Below are 14,777 nucleotides of genomic sequence, written 5' to 3' on the forward strand. Positions count from 1 at the left end.
AAAGTGAGAGCGAGTTTAGGAGAAAAGGAGAGGCTGTTTTGGAGTTCATGACTTTGAAAGTGGTTTTAGGACCCTCATATAGAAAAAAACAGCAAAGCTGGGAACTAAGGAGTCTCTGAACACAAGCTGGAACTAGACAGAAAGAACTGGGGGCCAATATACATGACAAGACAATGAGAAAGCACAGGAACACTAGAAAAGGAGATTATAAAGAATCACGAAGAATATTTATATTTAAATATAGAGAAAGAGATAGAACAAATGTGACCAGGGAGGTGGAAATGGGCCCAGAATAATTCTGTCCCCAAAGCTTAAAGGAAAAGAGAAAGGGAAAAAGGTTAACAGTGTCCATTGCTTCAGAAAGGATAATGTAAACCAAGACTAATGAGTCCTTGAATTTACTGAATGGAGAGAGGTCTCTGCTAATCTCTGAGTGAGCAGATGCAGTTTGACAATGAGAATGAGGAGAAAAAAGGTAGAAGCAGGAGCCACAGATAAGTCTTCCAGAAGTTTGGCCCTACATTCCTAACACCGCTGACAGAGCTCTGCCCAAGCGGGCTGCCTGGCCACACAGGTCCTATGCTTGGCTTTGATTTCACTCAAGGTACTAGTTCCTCTTCTACTCCTACATTCAGATTTCCCAGTCCCGTAGGTTCAGTTATGATGAACTCATTCCTGGCGATGGGCCCAGGTTTCCAACTGCCTCTTGAATGTTTCCATCTGGGTGTTTCCAGCAGTCAATTCAAACTCAGAAAAGCTAAATCTGAATTCACCTTCTCATTCCCTATAGCTGTATTTCCTTCTGGGGTCAAATCTAATCACCCAAGTGATAAACCTGAGGCTCCTCCTAGACACCATCCTCTCTAAGGCTTCTTTTCCACATGCAAATCAACCATCAAGCCATGACTATTTTACCTGCTTAATTTTTTTTTTAAAACTAACTTTTGCTCTGATCAAAATTTCTAGATCACTGCAGTATGATCTCTCAGATTATGCAGAAAGACTCCTACTGTGCTCCTGTCTCCAGCCACTTCTCTACTATAGGTCCCAACACGTTTTATCTAAAATATATATCTGACCATATATCACTCCCTTGTTTAAAATTCTTCAGTAGCTTCCCTTCACAATAAAGGCCAAGACTTGGGCATGCTGTAAAAGGTCCAATGAAATCTATTCCCTAATTCTATTTTCAACTCTCATCTTTCTCTACTTCCTGTTCCAGAGAAATCCAACAACACAGCTATTTCTTAGCTACTGACTCCCACTGAACCCATTGCCTTAACTTCTCTACACATCAACCTTTTCATGCAACTGACCCCCTATCGTCCTGAACCTGGCTCTTATTCGCCGTTTAATACTCAGCTGGGAAACCTTCCCTAACTCTCTCCTCACTCCCAGTTTTATGAAGTACTCCCCGCTAGGAGCTCCCATAAATACCCTGTGACTATTACTGAATGTATTTGTCTCTTCTATCAAACTATTGTATCACCGACTTGAGAACTAAGGAATGTCTCCCAGTCAGCTTTCTAATATCAGTGCCTAGACCAGTGCTTGACTGACCCATGGCAGGCTCCAGTAAAATTTTCTGGAATAAATGAGTGAGTACGTAAATAAATGAAGATATTAAGTACAAGCCCTAAATAGGGACTCTTCTATTTCAGTAGTATTTATTAGTAGTATTTAAAATAAACGCCTAAAGCTAATGGCAAAAATGTCCTCAACTAATCATAATCCAAGAAACAGTAACGACATGCAGGTACATGTCAAAAAGCCCACTATGTTCAACATGTCATCTGAATACCAGATCCTACAGTTGTGTCAAGAGACCAGAGAATCCTCATCAGAGCGGATCTGCTGGGAAATTCTCCTAGAGGTTTTATTACAGAAAGTCTAAAAATCCTCCAAGACATGAATTTTATCTGCAGCCAAACTGAAGTCTAGGCTACAGGGACAGCTTATTCACATCACAGGTTCATTTAGGAGATGAAATAAAGTTAAGGGCACCCCCCACAAGAAAATTATTTTTAGCATGTGAGTTCACCAAGGGCAAAGGCAGGGTTTTCATATCATTGTGTCTTCACAAAACCCAGCACACAAATGTATATATATGAATAAATGTATGTAAAAGTTATCACGGTTCTATAAAAACATCCAATGCCAAAGATGGCCCTGCCTATCACCTTCTAACTTAGAAATGAAACATAAAAGCAGCAGCTCCTCTTCACTTCTTTTCAAAACATCCTATGCCATTACTCTTGATAATTATATTCGATAGAGTTAATAGTTTTTAATTCCTAACCTGTATCAAGTTACAATTTAATGAAAATAGTGGTTTATAGTGCCACTTTGAAACAAAACTGATAATTATAAGCATTCAAATAGGTACCTTTATATTGTTTTGAGTGGATTTCAAGGAAATTACAACATGAAAGAAGCATTTCTGACAGGAAATACTCCAAGATTATGCCCTGGGTCTCCTTGCCTGGACCAGAAAAGAGTAAAGTCTATAAAACTGTGGGCATTTGTCCAGTTAATTAAAGTTTCCTGACTTAACGCCCTTCCAGAAATCAGTGCAAACCTGGAAGGCAGACATCCTCAGTCAACACACTCTGACCCCAGGGATGGTTTCAAACCCAGGCCTCTAGACGGGTCCCAGAATCCTGTCTTCTGTGCCCCTCATGCAGCTAAAATCTTGTTCTATCCACTGATGTCCCTGGAAGGGGATCTTGAGGAATGTTACAGCACAGTGGTATCAGACTACTGACAACAAGTTCACAGTTCTTTGAATAATAATGTTAATAATGCCATACTATTGGACAGAATTATTTCAAATAAACTAATTGGGTGTCCCAAAATTACATTTATTATACAACAGAATCTAAGTAGGAGACAGTATGTTAAATGTAGAAAGGACTGATTTTTATGGTAGTCTTATGTATTTATGTTATTGTTAAAAGAAAAGTAATTTTAAAATGTTGTTAATAATAATGAAAGAAATGGAGACAACCTAATCCTCATAAAAATTTATCCTTGATACATTCTGAGATCCTCTGCAACAAAGATGTCTACATATGCCAGGAAGGACGTTATTGTACATATCATTTTTAAAATTATGCTGTGGCTTAATTAGAATTCATTTTCCCTTGAGATGTCTCTCTCCTTTTTATATTCTTTAACTGCCTTAGGACTAGAGGAGTCTTCTTCTACAGCACTTACCAAATAAGTTGTTCCGTTTTAAAATTAATCCACGCATCTGTTTAATTAAAAAGTCATAGCATTCTAGCATTCTTTTGGATTTTTCTTTTTCTTTGCTCTAATTATATAAAAATTATTTTAATACAGGACATAATCAGTTTCCTAATATAGACCTATCTTTAAATGTATTGCTATTTTATATATTTCCCATACTAAAAATATTGAATTTCTAATTAAATGTAATATACGCAATCTTAATCATTTTAAACTACTGGCATTTCCTACCAAAATAATGGCCTTAAGGTCACAGCATCTCCTCTGTTCCCATTACATACACTGTCCGTGAATACACAATCAAGTGGGAACTGAAAACTTAATTAAAACAGATCTCTTTTTGTATTCGTGGAAAAGAAGAAGAAAAATAAAAACAAAGGCAAAAATCCAGGCCAGACACACTGCCTATAATCCTAGCACTCTGGGAGGCCAAGGCAGGAGGATCACTTGAGGCCAGGAGTTTGAGGAAAGACAAAAATCCAGGACTAAAAACACACATCTCAAGGAAGGAGGAGATCCCTGGGAAGGCTTCATCAATCTGAGGGTGCTGACCTGGCCCAGGGAACCTCCCTGATATCCACTGAGGTGGGAGCATAAACAGTGAGAAAGATAAATAAGTATAAAGATAAATAAGTGGCCAGGACAATATTCAGTTTTGTGTGGGGAGGAGGGGCAGTGGAACGCAGGTAACAAACCCTAACAGCAAAGTCAAATTGGTTAAATAATAGCAGGGAAAAAAAAAAAAGAATGGACTGTGGAGAAACAGAGTCATAACTCCCTCTGGAAGGAGAAGTATACTTTTCACATCATTCTTCCCCTATCCTAGGTGAAACTATCACAAACGTATAAGAAATTGGAATCCTTTCAGTAAGACTATTGAAGGATTGGATCTCTTGCTTGTGCACACTCAATCTCTCTCTCTCCCTCTTTTTTTTTTTTACCTTGGTCTCCTCTAATTGTCTTTGCAGGTTTTTGGGATCCACAGCAATAGGTTCAGATAAGTGTTTGCTCGCTGTGGCCTCACAGGCCTGGAGCCCGGAAATAAGTCCACTGGAAGCATCTTCATAGTGTTGATATTTATCCACCAGATCTTTAAGATTATTTCCAAGAACACTGCACTAAAATTCAAAAGAGAAAAGGGGTAGGAGATTAAAACCCATTATTTTCATTTGCAGCAAATAACTTTAGGACCTATGAACTATGTAACTTGGGAAAAATGAGACTTCAACCAAAGTTAAGGAAAACTCTGTAGGGCTAAGATTTTCTCCTTTATATGAAGAAGCATCCTCTAAGAAGCCAAAAAGTAACTATAAAAATGAGGAGATAGTTCTAGATTTTACCAACTCAAAAACATATTTACGAGGGCTGAGTCTTAACCCAGAATGAAGGATAAAGATATCAATCATCAGAGGAGGCAGATCTACAGGGCACATTCCCAGTGGGTTTTATACACCATGTGTATAGGCATACATTTGATTGAAAGGTTTTTAAAGTGCTTAACAAATTGTTTCTACATGTTGCACAAGATTAACACAAGGAAGGCAAATAGTCTATTTGAATCAAGTAAGGCCCAAGAGCCAACGATGGTCTTCAAATCATTTGTGCTACCTGGTAAGTCTGTACAGTTTATATTGCAAATAGGGAAATATATTCTAAGCACTTCTTTTTAAACAGCACTCTTTTACTTGTCCACAGAAGAAAAAGAAGCAAACCAGTCTGCTAGTCATTAAGTATTAAAATAATATACTGGTCAAATATCTGTAAGACAAATACTTGTAGTATCTGTGAAGAGAATAATCTGAGATGAAACTTTTGTCCCCAAGCTTGAGAGGCTGCAGACTAGAAATGCTCTCTTTGCTTAGCCAATACGTAAACGCCATCTGGCGGTCGTATTGGATATTAGAACGTTTTAGAGCTAGAGCTTCCCGGAAATCGCTCTCAAAACTAACTAACTAAATAACTTTAAGCTCCTAATCTTTAAGCACATTTCTCAGAGGTAGAGAGTATGAATAAGACTGAGGGAAAGTGATAAAACTACCTTTTCTCTCTGCTTCGGTTTTTAGATTTCCTGCATCTAATTCCAAAACAAAGAGGACAGAGTGAAAATATCTATAATCACAGAATTATCTTTCCTTTAAAAAACAAAATTAAAATTACCTTAGAGTAGAGAGACCTGAACCGATCACTAGCATGATCCAATTTGCTCTGAACTTCTCTGTGGGTTGCAGAAGTGTCAATATTGGCCTTGTCAACCTTGCTGCCGTCTCTCTTGCTGCAAGATTTGGCAGCTTCTAACACTCTGTTTCCAGAAATGGTGATGTACCTCAAGTCACCTTTGTGAGAAATAACATCTTCTGAGAAACTCTTCTGCCTCTTCAGTTTGGTCATTAAACCACTGAAGTCGTCTGCACCTGCCTCCAGGTTTTCAAGTTCTTGCTCTGACTGCTGCAGCCAGTGCTCAAACTCGGTATAATCAGCGTCGAACTTTTCTAATTCTTCCTGCAGAGAGTGCGTTAACTTCATTTTCTTCTCTGACTCAGCCAGTGCAGTTTCATAATGTGCTTTCAGTTCTTTCATGTTCTTTTGCAGTTTCTCTTTCTCCTCAGGGGAGAGATAGTGACCCTGTTTCTCGAGCAAGGCTTGTGCAGACTGAGTGGCTATGATGACTGCTTGGTGCTGAGAGATGATCTTCTCATGTTGGGCCTATGTAGAAACAGATTGACCGTAACCTTCAAGCAGTGACAGGGTTACACTGTAGACAGCTCCCTGTTGCTTCAGGACTGACAAGACTCAATGATTGACAGGGCTACAACTTGCTTCTCATTCCCCTTTTCAAACTGCACAATATTCCCCTTTTATGCAGGAATTTCAGAATAGGCAGAGCTGCATTTTGAGCACTCCAACCTCATTTTTAAGGAAGTTTCCAACTTTCTCTAGAAAGTATTTCGACAATCACATAGGACAGATATTGTTTTGGAGAAGTTTGGAAAAAAAATGTAATAAATTTCTATTTCAATTCTAACACAAGCATCTATACTCTGATCTCATTTTACTCATTGCTTCCTTACAGCTACTCAAAAAGGACTGCTAATGTCTGTACCTAATTATTGAGCAAGTAAGTACAAAATTGCTTTCTTAGGAAATGATCCTGGAAAAGCATTTAAATAGGAAAAAGAATCTGTAATTTTAAAACTATAAAAGCATTTCAACAATAATTAAGCAAGAACACTGTACGTTCAAGAAGCTCAGTGAAAGTTAAAGGGACAGATAAGAGAGAATACTAGAGGGAGCTATCAGCTTCACTATGCCTCAGTTTCCTGCACGTGAAAATGGAGACAATAACTCCCACACATCTCAGGTTTGCTGGAAGGAGTACATGAGATCACACACGCAAAGTACTTCCCGCAGCGCCTGGCATGTGCCAGAGATTCAAATCCATGCTGAAGGCAGGAAGGCCGGGCTCCCGGACAGGTGTGCTGTGAGCAGGTCACAGGTACGAGCTACTGGTCCGCTCAGTCTCTAGGGCAGCAGGTGGGCCCAGGTAGAGTCCCTTTCCCTCCAGCCATAAGCATCTTTTCCCATTCACCCCAATATGCCACACAAATGATGCAAAAAGGAAAATAATCCTTTTGGGCAATTTTCTGTGTTTCTTATAATGGCTTACATGGAGCCAAACAACCTGATCCTGTTACCTCCTAGCTCCTTCTACTACTTCCAACCTCTTTGCTGCTGCACCTGTACGCCCCTCCCCACCTTGGTAGACTTTAGGATCTTTTTCTCTGTTGTTCTTTGTCTAGTAACAGATCTTTCATCAGTCATCTCCTTGAAGTCCTATTTAAACATGGAAAACTGGCCCCCAACCCCACACTCAATCATCTTCACCTAACTTTTCTCGCTTAGCACTCACCACCTTCTAACACACTGTCTAACTTAGTTACCGGGTGCTGTATCGCCCTCACCCTGCTAGCATGCAAGCACCAGGACAGGGAACTTACTTTGCCCACTGGGGAGTCCCAAGCACCTAGAATACGGCTGGCACATGGGGGCTGAGTACAAATGACTATATGCTGTGAAGTGAAAAGGACTTAGAAGCACTGCTACAAGGCAACTGTTCACTGATCCCCATTAGTCAGCTGAGAACGGGCTCATTAACATTGGTACCCTCATCATCTGTAACAATGCCTTCCACATTGTGGGCACATGATAAATATTTTTGGCTAAATAATATTTCTCTCACAGACTGTCTTTGGTATTTGAAGTATATTCATATGCTACCCTCCAGAAGAGCTTTGCACATAATATCATGGATAGATATATAGAATACCTTATAAATTATCAAATCCATCCCCTTCCTTTTACAGTGGAGGAATCTCAGCTTAAGGAGGAGAATGGCTTGGCTGAGGACACGTGGCACAAGTACTGAGAGCTAGAAATCTTGGTTCCGGCCCTTTGGCCCTCTCTCCACTCCACCAGGAGATTAGGGCTTCCTAAAACACATTTAGATTCTTATATTCTTAGAGGTAAAAAGATAAGAAGGGAATTGTCATACTGTCGCTAAAAACAAGGGCTTTCCTGTGTGACACCTTTATTGTTTAAGTCCACCCACTGGTATTTTTCACTACTTTGGGCAAGCAACTAAACTTTCCTGACTTCTTTGTAACTGACTCATAAAGTTCCTTTAGGAATTCATTAGATTATTTTTTCATTTTAAGAGATCTTATTTTTCATAATAAGGTCCTATAATAGTCCCTTAATACTGTGACACAATAAATACTTCTACCCTTCTTCTGGCATAATTTATATTTTCTATAAGAACCTCACTGACAGCATCTTATTCCAAAGATTCCAAAGACAAAGAGTGAGAGGAAAATAAACTGAACTGCAAAAATTTCTAAAGTCTAGTCATCCAACTACCAAAAGCCAAACATAGAAATAAAAGTATCAGTTATATGACACTTGAGAAATGGTTCTATAAAAGTTGCCCTTGTTCCTAGAGTACCATTAATGTTAGCTTTAATTTCCGTCATGCAGTTAACTTTTAGAAGGGCTTTTATACCTCTTCTTAAAAATAGCCTTCACCGTATAGATGAGCTGAGCTCAGAAAGAACTTAAATGAGCTCAGGATTGCGCAGGAAGTTAGTCTATGAACATGAATTAGCATTTAGCAGAGCGACTGAGCACATGGCCCAGTTTTAAATCCCAACTCCGCCCCTTACTAAACATGTAACTTAGGAAAGCTCCTTTAGTACTGTAAGTTACCGTTACCCCATCTGTAAAATGAAAATAAAAACCTCACAGAGTAACTGGGACGACTAAATGTGTTAGGATGGAAATTGCTTGGAAGAGTGCCTGGCCCACTGCCATTGCTCTATAAATATTAACTATTAGTATTTCTAAAATTAATTCCTTATAATTCTGCTTCACTTACATGGAGAATACCATATCTAATGATTTATCTCTCATTATTTTGTTTTTTACTTTCTTGGAAGTCTCACAATAATTTATATTTGACATAATGAAAAAAAGGACCTAGAGAAAAAAGGACTTTACTCTCCGTGGTCATTAAGATTTGAAAAGATAATTCATGTGCTAGGTTTTTTCCACCTTTACTGACCTGGAAATAGAATTTAACAATATCATTACATTTACAACAACGTACCTTAACTTTCTGGTATTGCTGGTTCAGATTCTCCTCAGTGGTTCCAACTTGCCCATCAACATCCGTTTCCAGCAGGTTACCATTAACTTCATCCTCTTCTCCCATCATCGACTTGCCATCACTTTCTTGAAAATGGGTCCCATTCTGCTCAATTACCTGTTTGTGTTTTGTCTCTGCCCTTTCTGAGTCTTTGTCGACATTGGATAGCCAGTCTAAAAGGTCTTCTATCTTGGTTTTGCTTTCTTCCAGCTGCTTCATAGCTGCAACCTGGGCAGGGAAAGTTCACAAGAGATCCTCTGAACATGGGCTGAGGCAGTTTTAAGACAATCCAAAAGTATTCAGATCATTTTAAATTAGAACGAGGATGCTAAAACCGGACACACATTGAAAACTTAGCTCATTGAAATTAAACGTGAGAGCAACAGGAAGTTACTTTGAAGTTTTCACTGTTCCTAAAAGTGCATTCTAAAATTTTATCATTGATGAGTGATCACATATTTCACAAGTGGAAAGTCTCACCGCCCCACTTACATTTTAAGAAAAAGTTAAGCAAAGCCAACTCGTCAAACCTTTTACATATTTGGTCAGTTTCATATCTAGAAACCCAGAATTCTAGCCTTTGGTGCTAATCATTGCTTCCTACCACCTGGTATCACTTAATAAATCAAGTAGCAGTTGAGCTAATCATTGTCGACATAGCAATAGTGTGCCCCATATTTGAATAAAGACCTTTTCAGTTTCTTCCTTGATTGCTGTCGTCACAACTTTATCCAGTTCCTTTTTCGACTGTTCTGCTTTTAAATTAAGCTGTTCACATTTTATCTTAGCTTCATTAAGTTTCTGTTCAATCAAAGCCTTATCTTCTTGTGACAGCTTTTCACCATTCTCTTTCAAGAAGTTCTCTGTGTTTTTCACTATTTCTGCCAATGCCTGTGCACTTCCTTGTATATCGTTCTGTAATTCCTTATAAAAAGAAAAAAAATTATTAAATTATTATCTATTTAACTCTTTCAGAGGTGTAATTGTAAAAGGAGGAGGAAGCACAGAGATGAAAGTCTAGCCCTTGTAGTTTGAAAAACATTCAATATGTTAGCTTGAGTTGGTTTACTTAAATTATGATATTTAATATAATTTAAAATCTCAAACATTAAAGAAAAGCATGGATTTTTCAGGTTTAACAAAAGAATGTAGTCTGTGAAATACTGAAAACACTGAAGCATTCAGTATCTAATCTATATGAATTTGTATGCATCAGATTTTTAAGCTGGTAAATATATGATAATATTTGTTGTTTCTAAACTTTTATTTTTAAATACATACCTATGCTCAGGATAAAAACAAATAGTTTCCCCAGTGAACTAAGATACTTTCTTCATCTAAACACTAGCCTCTATAATATGTAATGTTTGCTTCTTTGCCCTGGCTGCTAGGAAGCTCAAGAGTAAGATCTCTCTTCAGTTGTTATAGTGTTCCTCTGTCTAGATTTCTCTATGTAATTTTTCCTCTTCTTTTCCTCCTTTATTATGCATTTTATTTCCCTATATTATACTGTTTGAGTTTTAATATTATTTCTCTCCATACTTTATTTTAACCCTCAAATTTTTCTGAGAGGTATCTGAATCAAAAGAAATCCCATTTATTGAGCCATTAATATGTGACATTAACTTTGCTAGTGACTTACACAAGAGCTATCTAGTTACAATGAGAATGTTTTTTCTCTTGACCCCCAAATAAAGATACCTTTATTTGTCATTTTCATTATTTTTTTCACCTTCCTTCAATACAAAGGAACAAATTGCAGAGAAAAAGGAAAGAAATATGAAGGAACTAAGAAAGAGAAAGAACTCAAACTGATGGCTATTATTCCTGATCTGCATGTGAGCAAGTTGGTCTTAAATTGACCCAAATTTTAATTCATCACATGTGGTATTTCCATTATCAAACCTCCTTTATATCTCCTCCACGCAGTAACTCTCACCAAATAAGTGAAGAAAATTTCCTGGCTTGTTTGAACTTGGAAATCTAACTTTTAATATGAAGTTTAAAGCTCAAGCTCTGGGCATCTAGGTATGCCTTGCTTCTGAAATGCTAAAATTACTGATATTTTTCAATAATCCTAACTACCTTCCAAATGATAGTAATCAAACCTAACATCAACACAAAACCAAATTCTACCTCTTGCTTGGACTGGTACTTCTTTAACTCAACTGTGCCATCTCCAATCACAAAGGCTTCTTGGTGACCAATCAGCCGGTTTTCAGTTTGGGTGAGGAGATCACAAATGCCCTGGAGTTTTTCTTTGTACTCCTGCTGACGCTCTGCCACAATCTAAAGTGAAGAAACACCAAAACATCTTAAATGTGTGGTCATAAAAATCACTATCATGCACCATCATGATAGCTCTTTATTAGAACACATTTTCAAGTTTCCTCTAATAAGCCTTCACAAGTATGCTGTAAACATGATAGCAGTGGGGTACAAACTGAGCAAGGTGAGACAGAAAGTGAGCTTGTCCCTTATAAAAGGAAAGAGACCATGTTTAGATGAAACTGCTCAACAGAATACTGGCCATGCATATGTGTAAGAGATGGAACTTCTGACCAACAGGAAGAAACATCCCATTTTCTTAAGCTCTTGAAAACTGCGACACACAGAATTAATTCTGCAAAAGGACATCAAAAGAGAAGTTAGTCGTGATTTGTCAGCTAACATATCTGATATGTGTATATAGGTTATCATGCTAGAGACAATGCCTGGTGCTTCAAGAAATAATAAAAGGAACATTGCATGCAATATTTTTACTTAATCACTATGTCTAGTTGCATTCCTACCTCTTTGCTCATTGTTGCTATTAGCATGCTAATACAATTCATTAAATGTTCTAAAAGATTAACTTAAAAAAATCAGTACTATTGACCTGCATCTTTCATTTTCCTATCATATATACACTAATTAGTCATCTTATAGATCATGTTTACTAAAAGTCTAACACATGCTAGGCAAAGTACAAAGTGTTTTTCTTTAAATATACATTCTTTTATCAATGTTCACAACACTACCAGGTAAGCACTATTATTATTTCCAATTTCCCAGTGAGAAAACTGAGCTTAAGTGGCTTGCTGTGGGTCACACAAGTGAGTAGTACAGCTGGGATGTAAACTCAGTCTGGCTCCAAAGCCATGCTCTGAACTGCTTTGCCATTTCACCTCCCGGAGGAAAAGGAAACTCTTAACCTTCTTTAGCCATATGTTTATCAATTTATTCCTTGCAATTTCTGAGTGCATCCGTATTTCCTACTCTTAGGGGGAAAAATCAAGACTCTCACCTGAAATGAGTATTTTTGAGAGTCATGAAAATCAAAATCAACTAAATTACAGCATCATTATGGAAAACAAGAATCTTTAAGTGTACTGTTATACACTGTAGGATCTCTATGCTGTACCCTGTCCATTAATGCCTTTACAGAAAATCTTTCCCATTATGCTATAATCCTTGGGTACCTACATTACAGCTTCACACTAAAAGCAAAGAATTCCAACTCCACAAAGAAAGGCAAACCTTCTGATCATCAAGATCTTGTTCTAGCTGTAACTGAGTCTCTAAACGTTCCACCTGGGTAGTTACTGATTCCTGTACATCCAGAAAACACTTCTGAGTTGTGTTTAAGAGTCCCAGCAGTTGTTTGTTTTGGTTGGGAGACAGATCTTGTGCATATTCAGAAATGAAGAACTGCACATCAAAAGCAGTAGTTTCCAGCTGCATTTTGGTATGTCCGAGTTCTTTTATTACATTCTGTGAAAAAGTAGTACAAGTTACCAGTAGAGAGCTAAGCCATTAACAATAATATTTTTAAAATATGCTTCTTATATCAGTGACTGAAAGGTTTATTGACTTTTTTGTTATTCGTCAAAAATCTATTCATCATCTAGTAATAGACGATGATAATAAATTAATTATTTAAATACTATGGTAGCTGGTCATATATAAAAAGATAAATAACCCCTCTGAGAAGGTTGCATCACACTTAAAATGTAACTCTAACAAAAGGCAAAGATCCCAATTTAGGTACATTTAGCATACTGAAGGGAAACATCTACATTAAAATATTTCTTGCTAATATTTACAGCATCCAGGAAAATGTGGTAACACATAAACAAGACTATGGGAAATCTGAAATATGAATTAAATGAGCCAGAATTTCAGTTTTCTGACTTCCCAGGCTGGAAGCCTAACCATGTTATGAGGCATTCTGTTCAAATTAAGAACTTGGGAAAAAAAAATCCAGCATGCCAAAAGGGACTAACATGTAAATACAGTCATGCACTGTATAAAAATGTAACAATGTTTCAGTCAACGATGAACCATATGTATGATGGGGGTCCCATAAGATTATAATACCATATTTTTACTGTTCCTTTTCTATGTTTAGATACACAAATACATTGTGTTACAGTTGCCTATAGTATTTAGTATTATAACATGCCATACAAGTTTATAGCAAACAAGCAATAGGCTATACCATACAGCTGTATCTTCTAGGTTCCTATACTTACAGTCTATGATGTTCACACATAGACAAAATTGCCTAATGACACATTTCTGAGATGTAGCCCCATCATTAAGAGATATATAACTGTACTACTTATACTATTATGTATTTCTGTGTCTATTTTTATATGATTAATTACTACTGATACCCATTTATGTAACTAACACATAAATACAAATCTCAACATGTCAGTGGTAGTAAGAGTTTGATAAGACATTTGGGATAGCAGTAGAATGGCATCCATAAAGTTATGATTATTTTATAGTTGTAAACAAACATCTCTAGAGAAAAAGAAAGAAAATAATCCCTTATAGCCTTAGCAGAGTCATATTTTCTGAACACTAATTGTATTAAATCCATAGTTTTTTTGACTATATTATGTCATATTTATTTTGATACTTGCCTTGAGAAACTCCAAACTTTTCTTTACATGTTCAGGATCTTGAACATTCACAATCTCGATATCCTTCACAGATTTGCTCTTCTCTGATATCCAATCTGAGAATGACTTAAGTTTATGCAGAAATTCTTCATGGGAAACTGCTAGTTTAGACTAGAAAATAAAATTGTGTATTCATTTCTGTCTGTCCCCCAAATTTCAAATCTTTACAAATAGTGATTCTCATGTAAGGGTTTAACCCTCTAAAAATAAAATACTTCATCTTATGACTAAATTCTCAAATAATCAAATTTTCTTTAAAAATCATAATTTTACATTTTATATGCCTACCATTTCAGAGTCAATTGCAAGCATGATCTGTTTCCTTCTTTCTGAAGACATGTTGCTGAGGGAAGAGAAGGCGGTCTGCAAACTCTGGTGGCTTACACTTAATTCCTCAAGACGCCCTCTGGGAAAGTCACTGGGAAGAGACTTTAAGAAATCTTCTGCCAACTTCATATCTTTTCTTAAAATAACAGCAATTGGAGCCAATCCCAATTCAAATGTCTGCAAAGAAACTCATCTATTTAGATTTACTGTTTAGTGAAAAACACAAATATAAACATGAAACATAAAAGTAAAGGGTTCTACTTCTTTTTCCAAATCTAACATCAGCTGACTACCATCTATAAATAGGCGCAGACAACTCTTACCTCTAACTGTTTAAATTGATTCTTCAGAGTTTCTAGATTGTTATCCAGAGACTCCTGGTTGTCTAAGGGGGGTTTCATATCTTGAAGCAAAGCCAAATACTCATGCATTTTTTCAGTGTGCTGTAAACATTGCTGCAACTCGCTGGAAAACTAAAAATAAATTTGGATATTTTACTTTAATAGCATTTATGCAGATTTTTTAAACAAATCAAATATATAGGATTATTC

The 14,777-nt window shown here is 37.0% G+C and overlaps 1 protein-coding gene across 3 annotated transcripts in view; it reads right to left on the bottom strand.

The window, feature by feature from the left end:
• The window catches only part of DST (dystonin), a 441,573-nt gene that overhangs the window by 118,392 nt on the left and 308,404 nt on the right, over positions 1 to 14,777 (bottom strand). For 2 of the 3 annotated variants that reach the window (XM_045543787.1, XM_045543784.1), the window contains 5 exons: positions 11,084 to 11,236; positions 9,638 to 9,871; positions 8,909 to 9,175; positions 5,407 to 5,952; positions 4,191 to 4,367 (listed from right to left, as the gene is read on the bottom strand). In XM_045543787.1, coding sequence (XP_045399743.1) covers positions 4,191 to 4,367; positions 5,407 to 5,952; positions 8,909 to 9,175; positions 9,638 to 9,871; positions 11,084 to 11,236 — 1,377 coding nt within the window. Of the gene's footprint in view, positions 1 to 4,190; positions 4,368 to 5,406; positions 5,953 to 8,908; positions 9,176 to 9,637; positions 9,872 to 11,083; positions 11,237 to 12,466; positions 12,701 to 13,860; positions 14,011 to 14,187; positions 14,404 to 14,549; positions 14,700 to 14,777 lie in introns of all 3 variants that reach the window. The other variant, XM_045543786.1, reaches the window with a different exon arrangement.

The sequence above is a fragment of the Lemur catta genome, chromosome 2 (genome assembly GCF_020740605.2).
Source record: "Lemur catta isolate mLemCat1 chromosome 2, mLemCat1.pri, whole genome shotgun sequence".
Lineage (NCBI taxonomy): Eukaryota > Metazoa > Chordata > Mammalia > Primates > Lemuridae > Lemur > Lemur catta.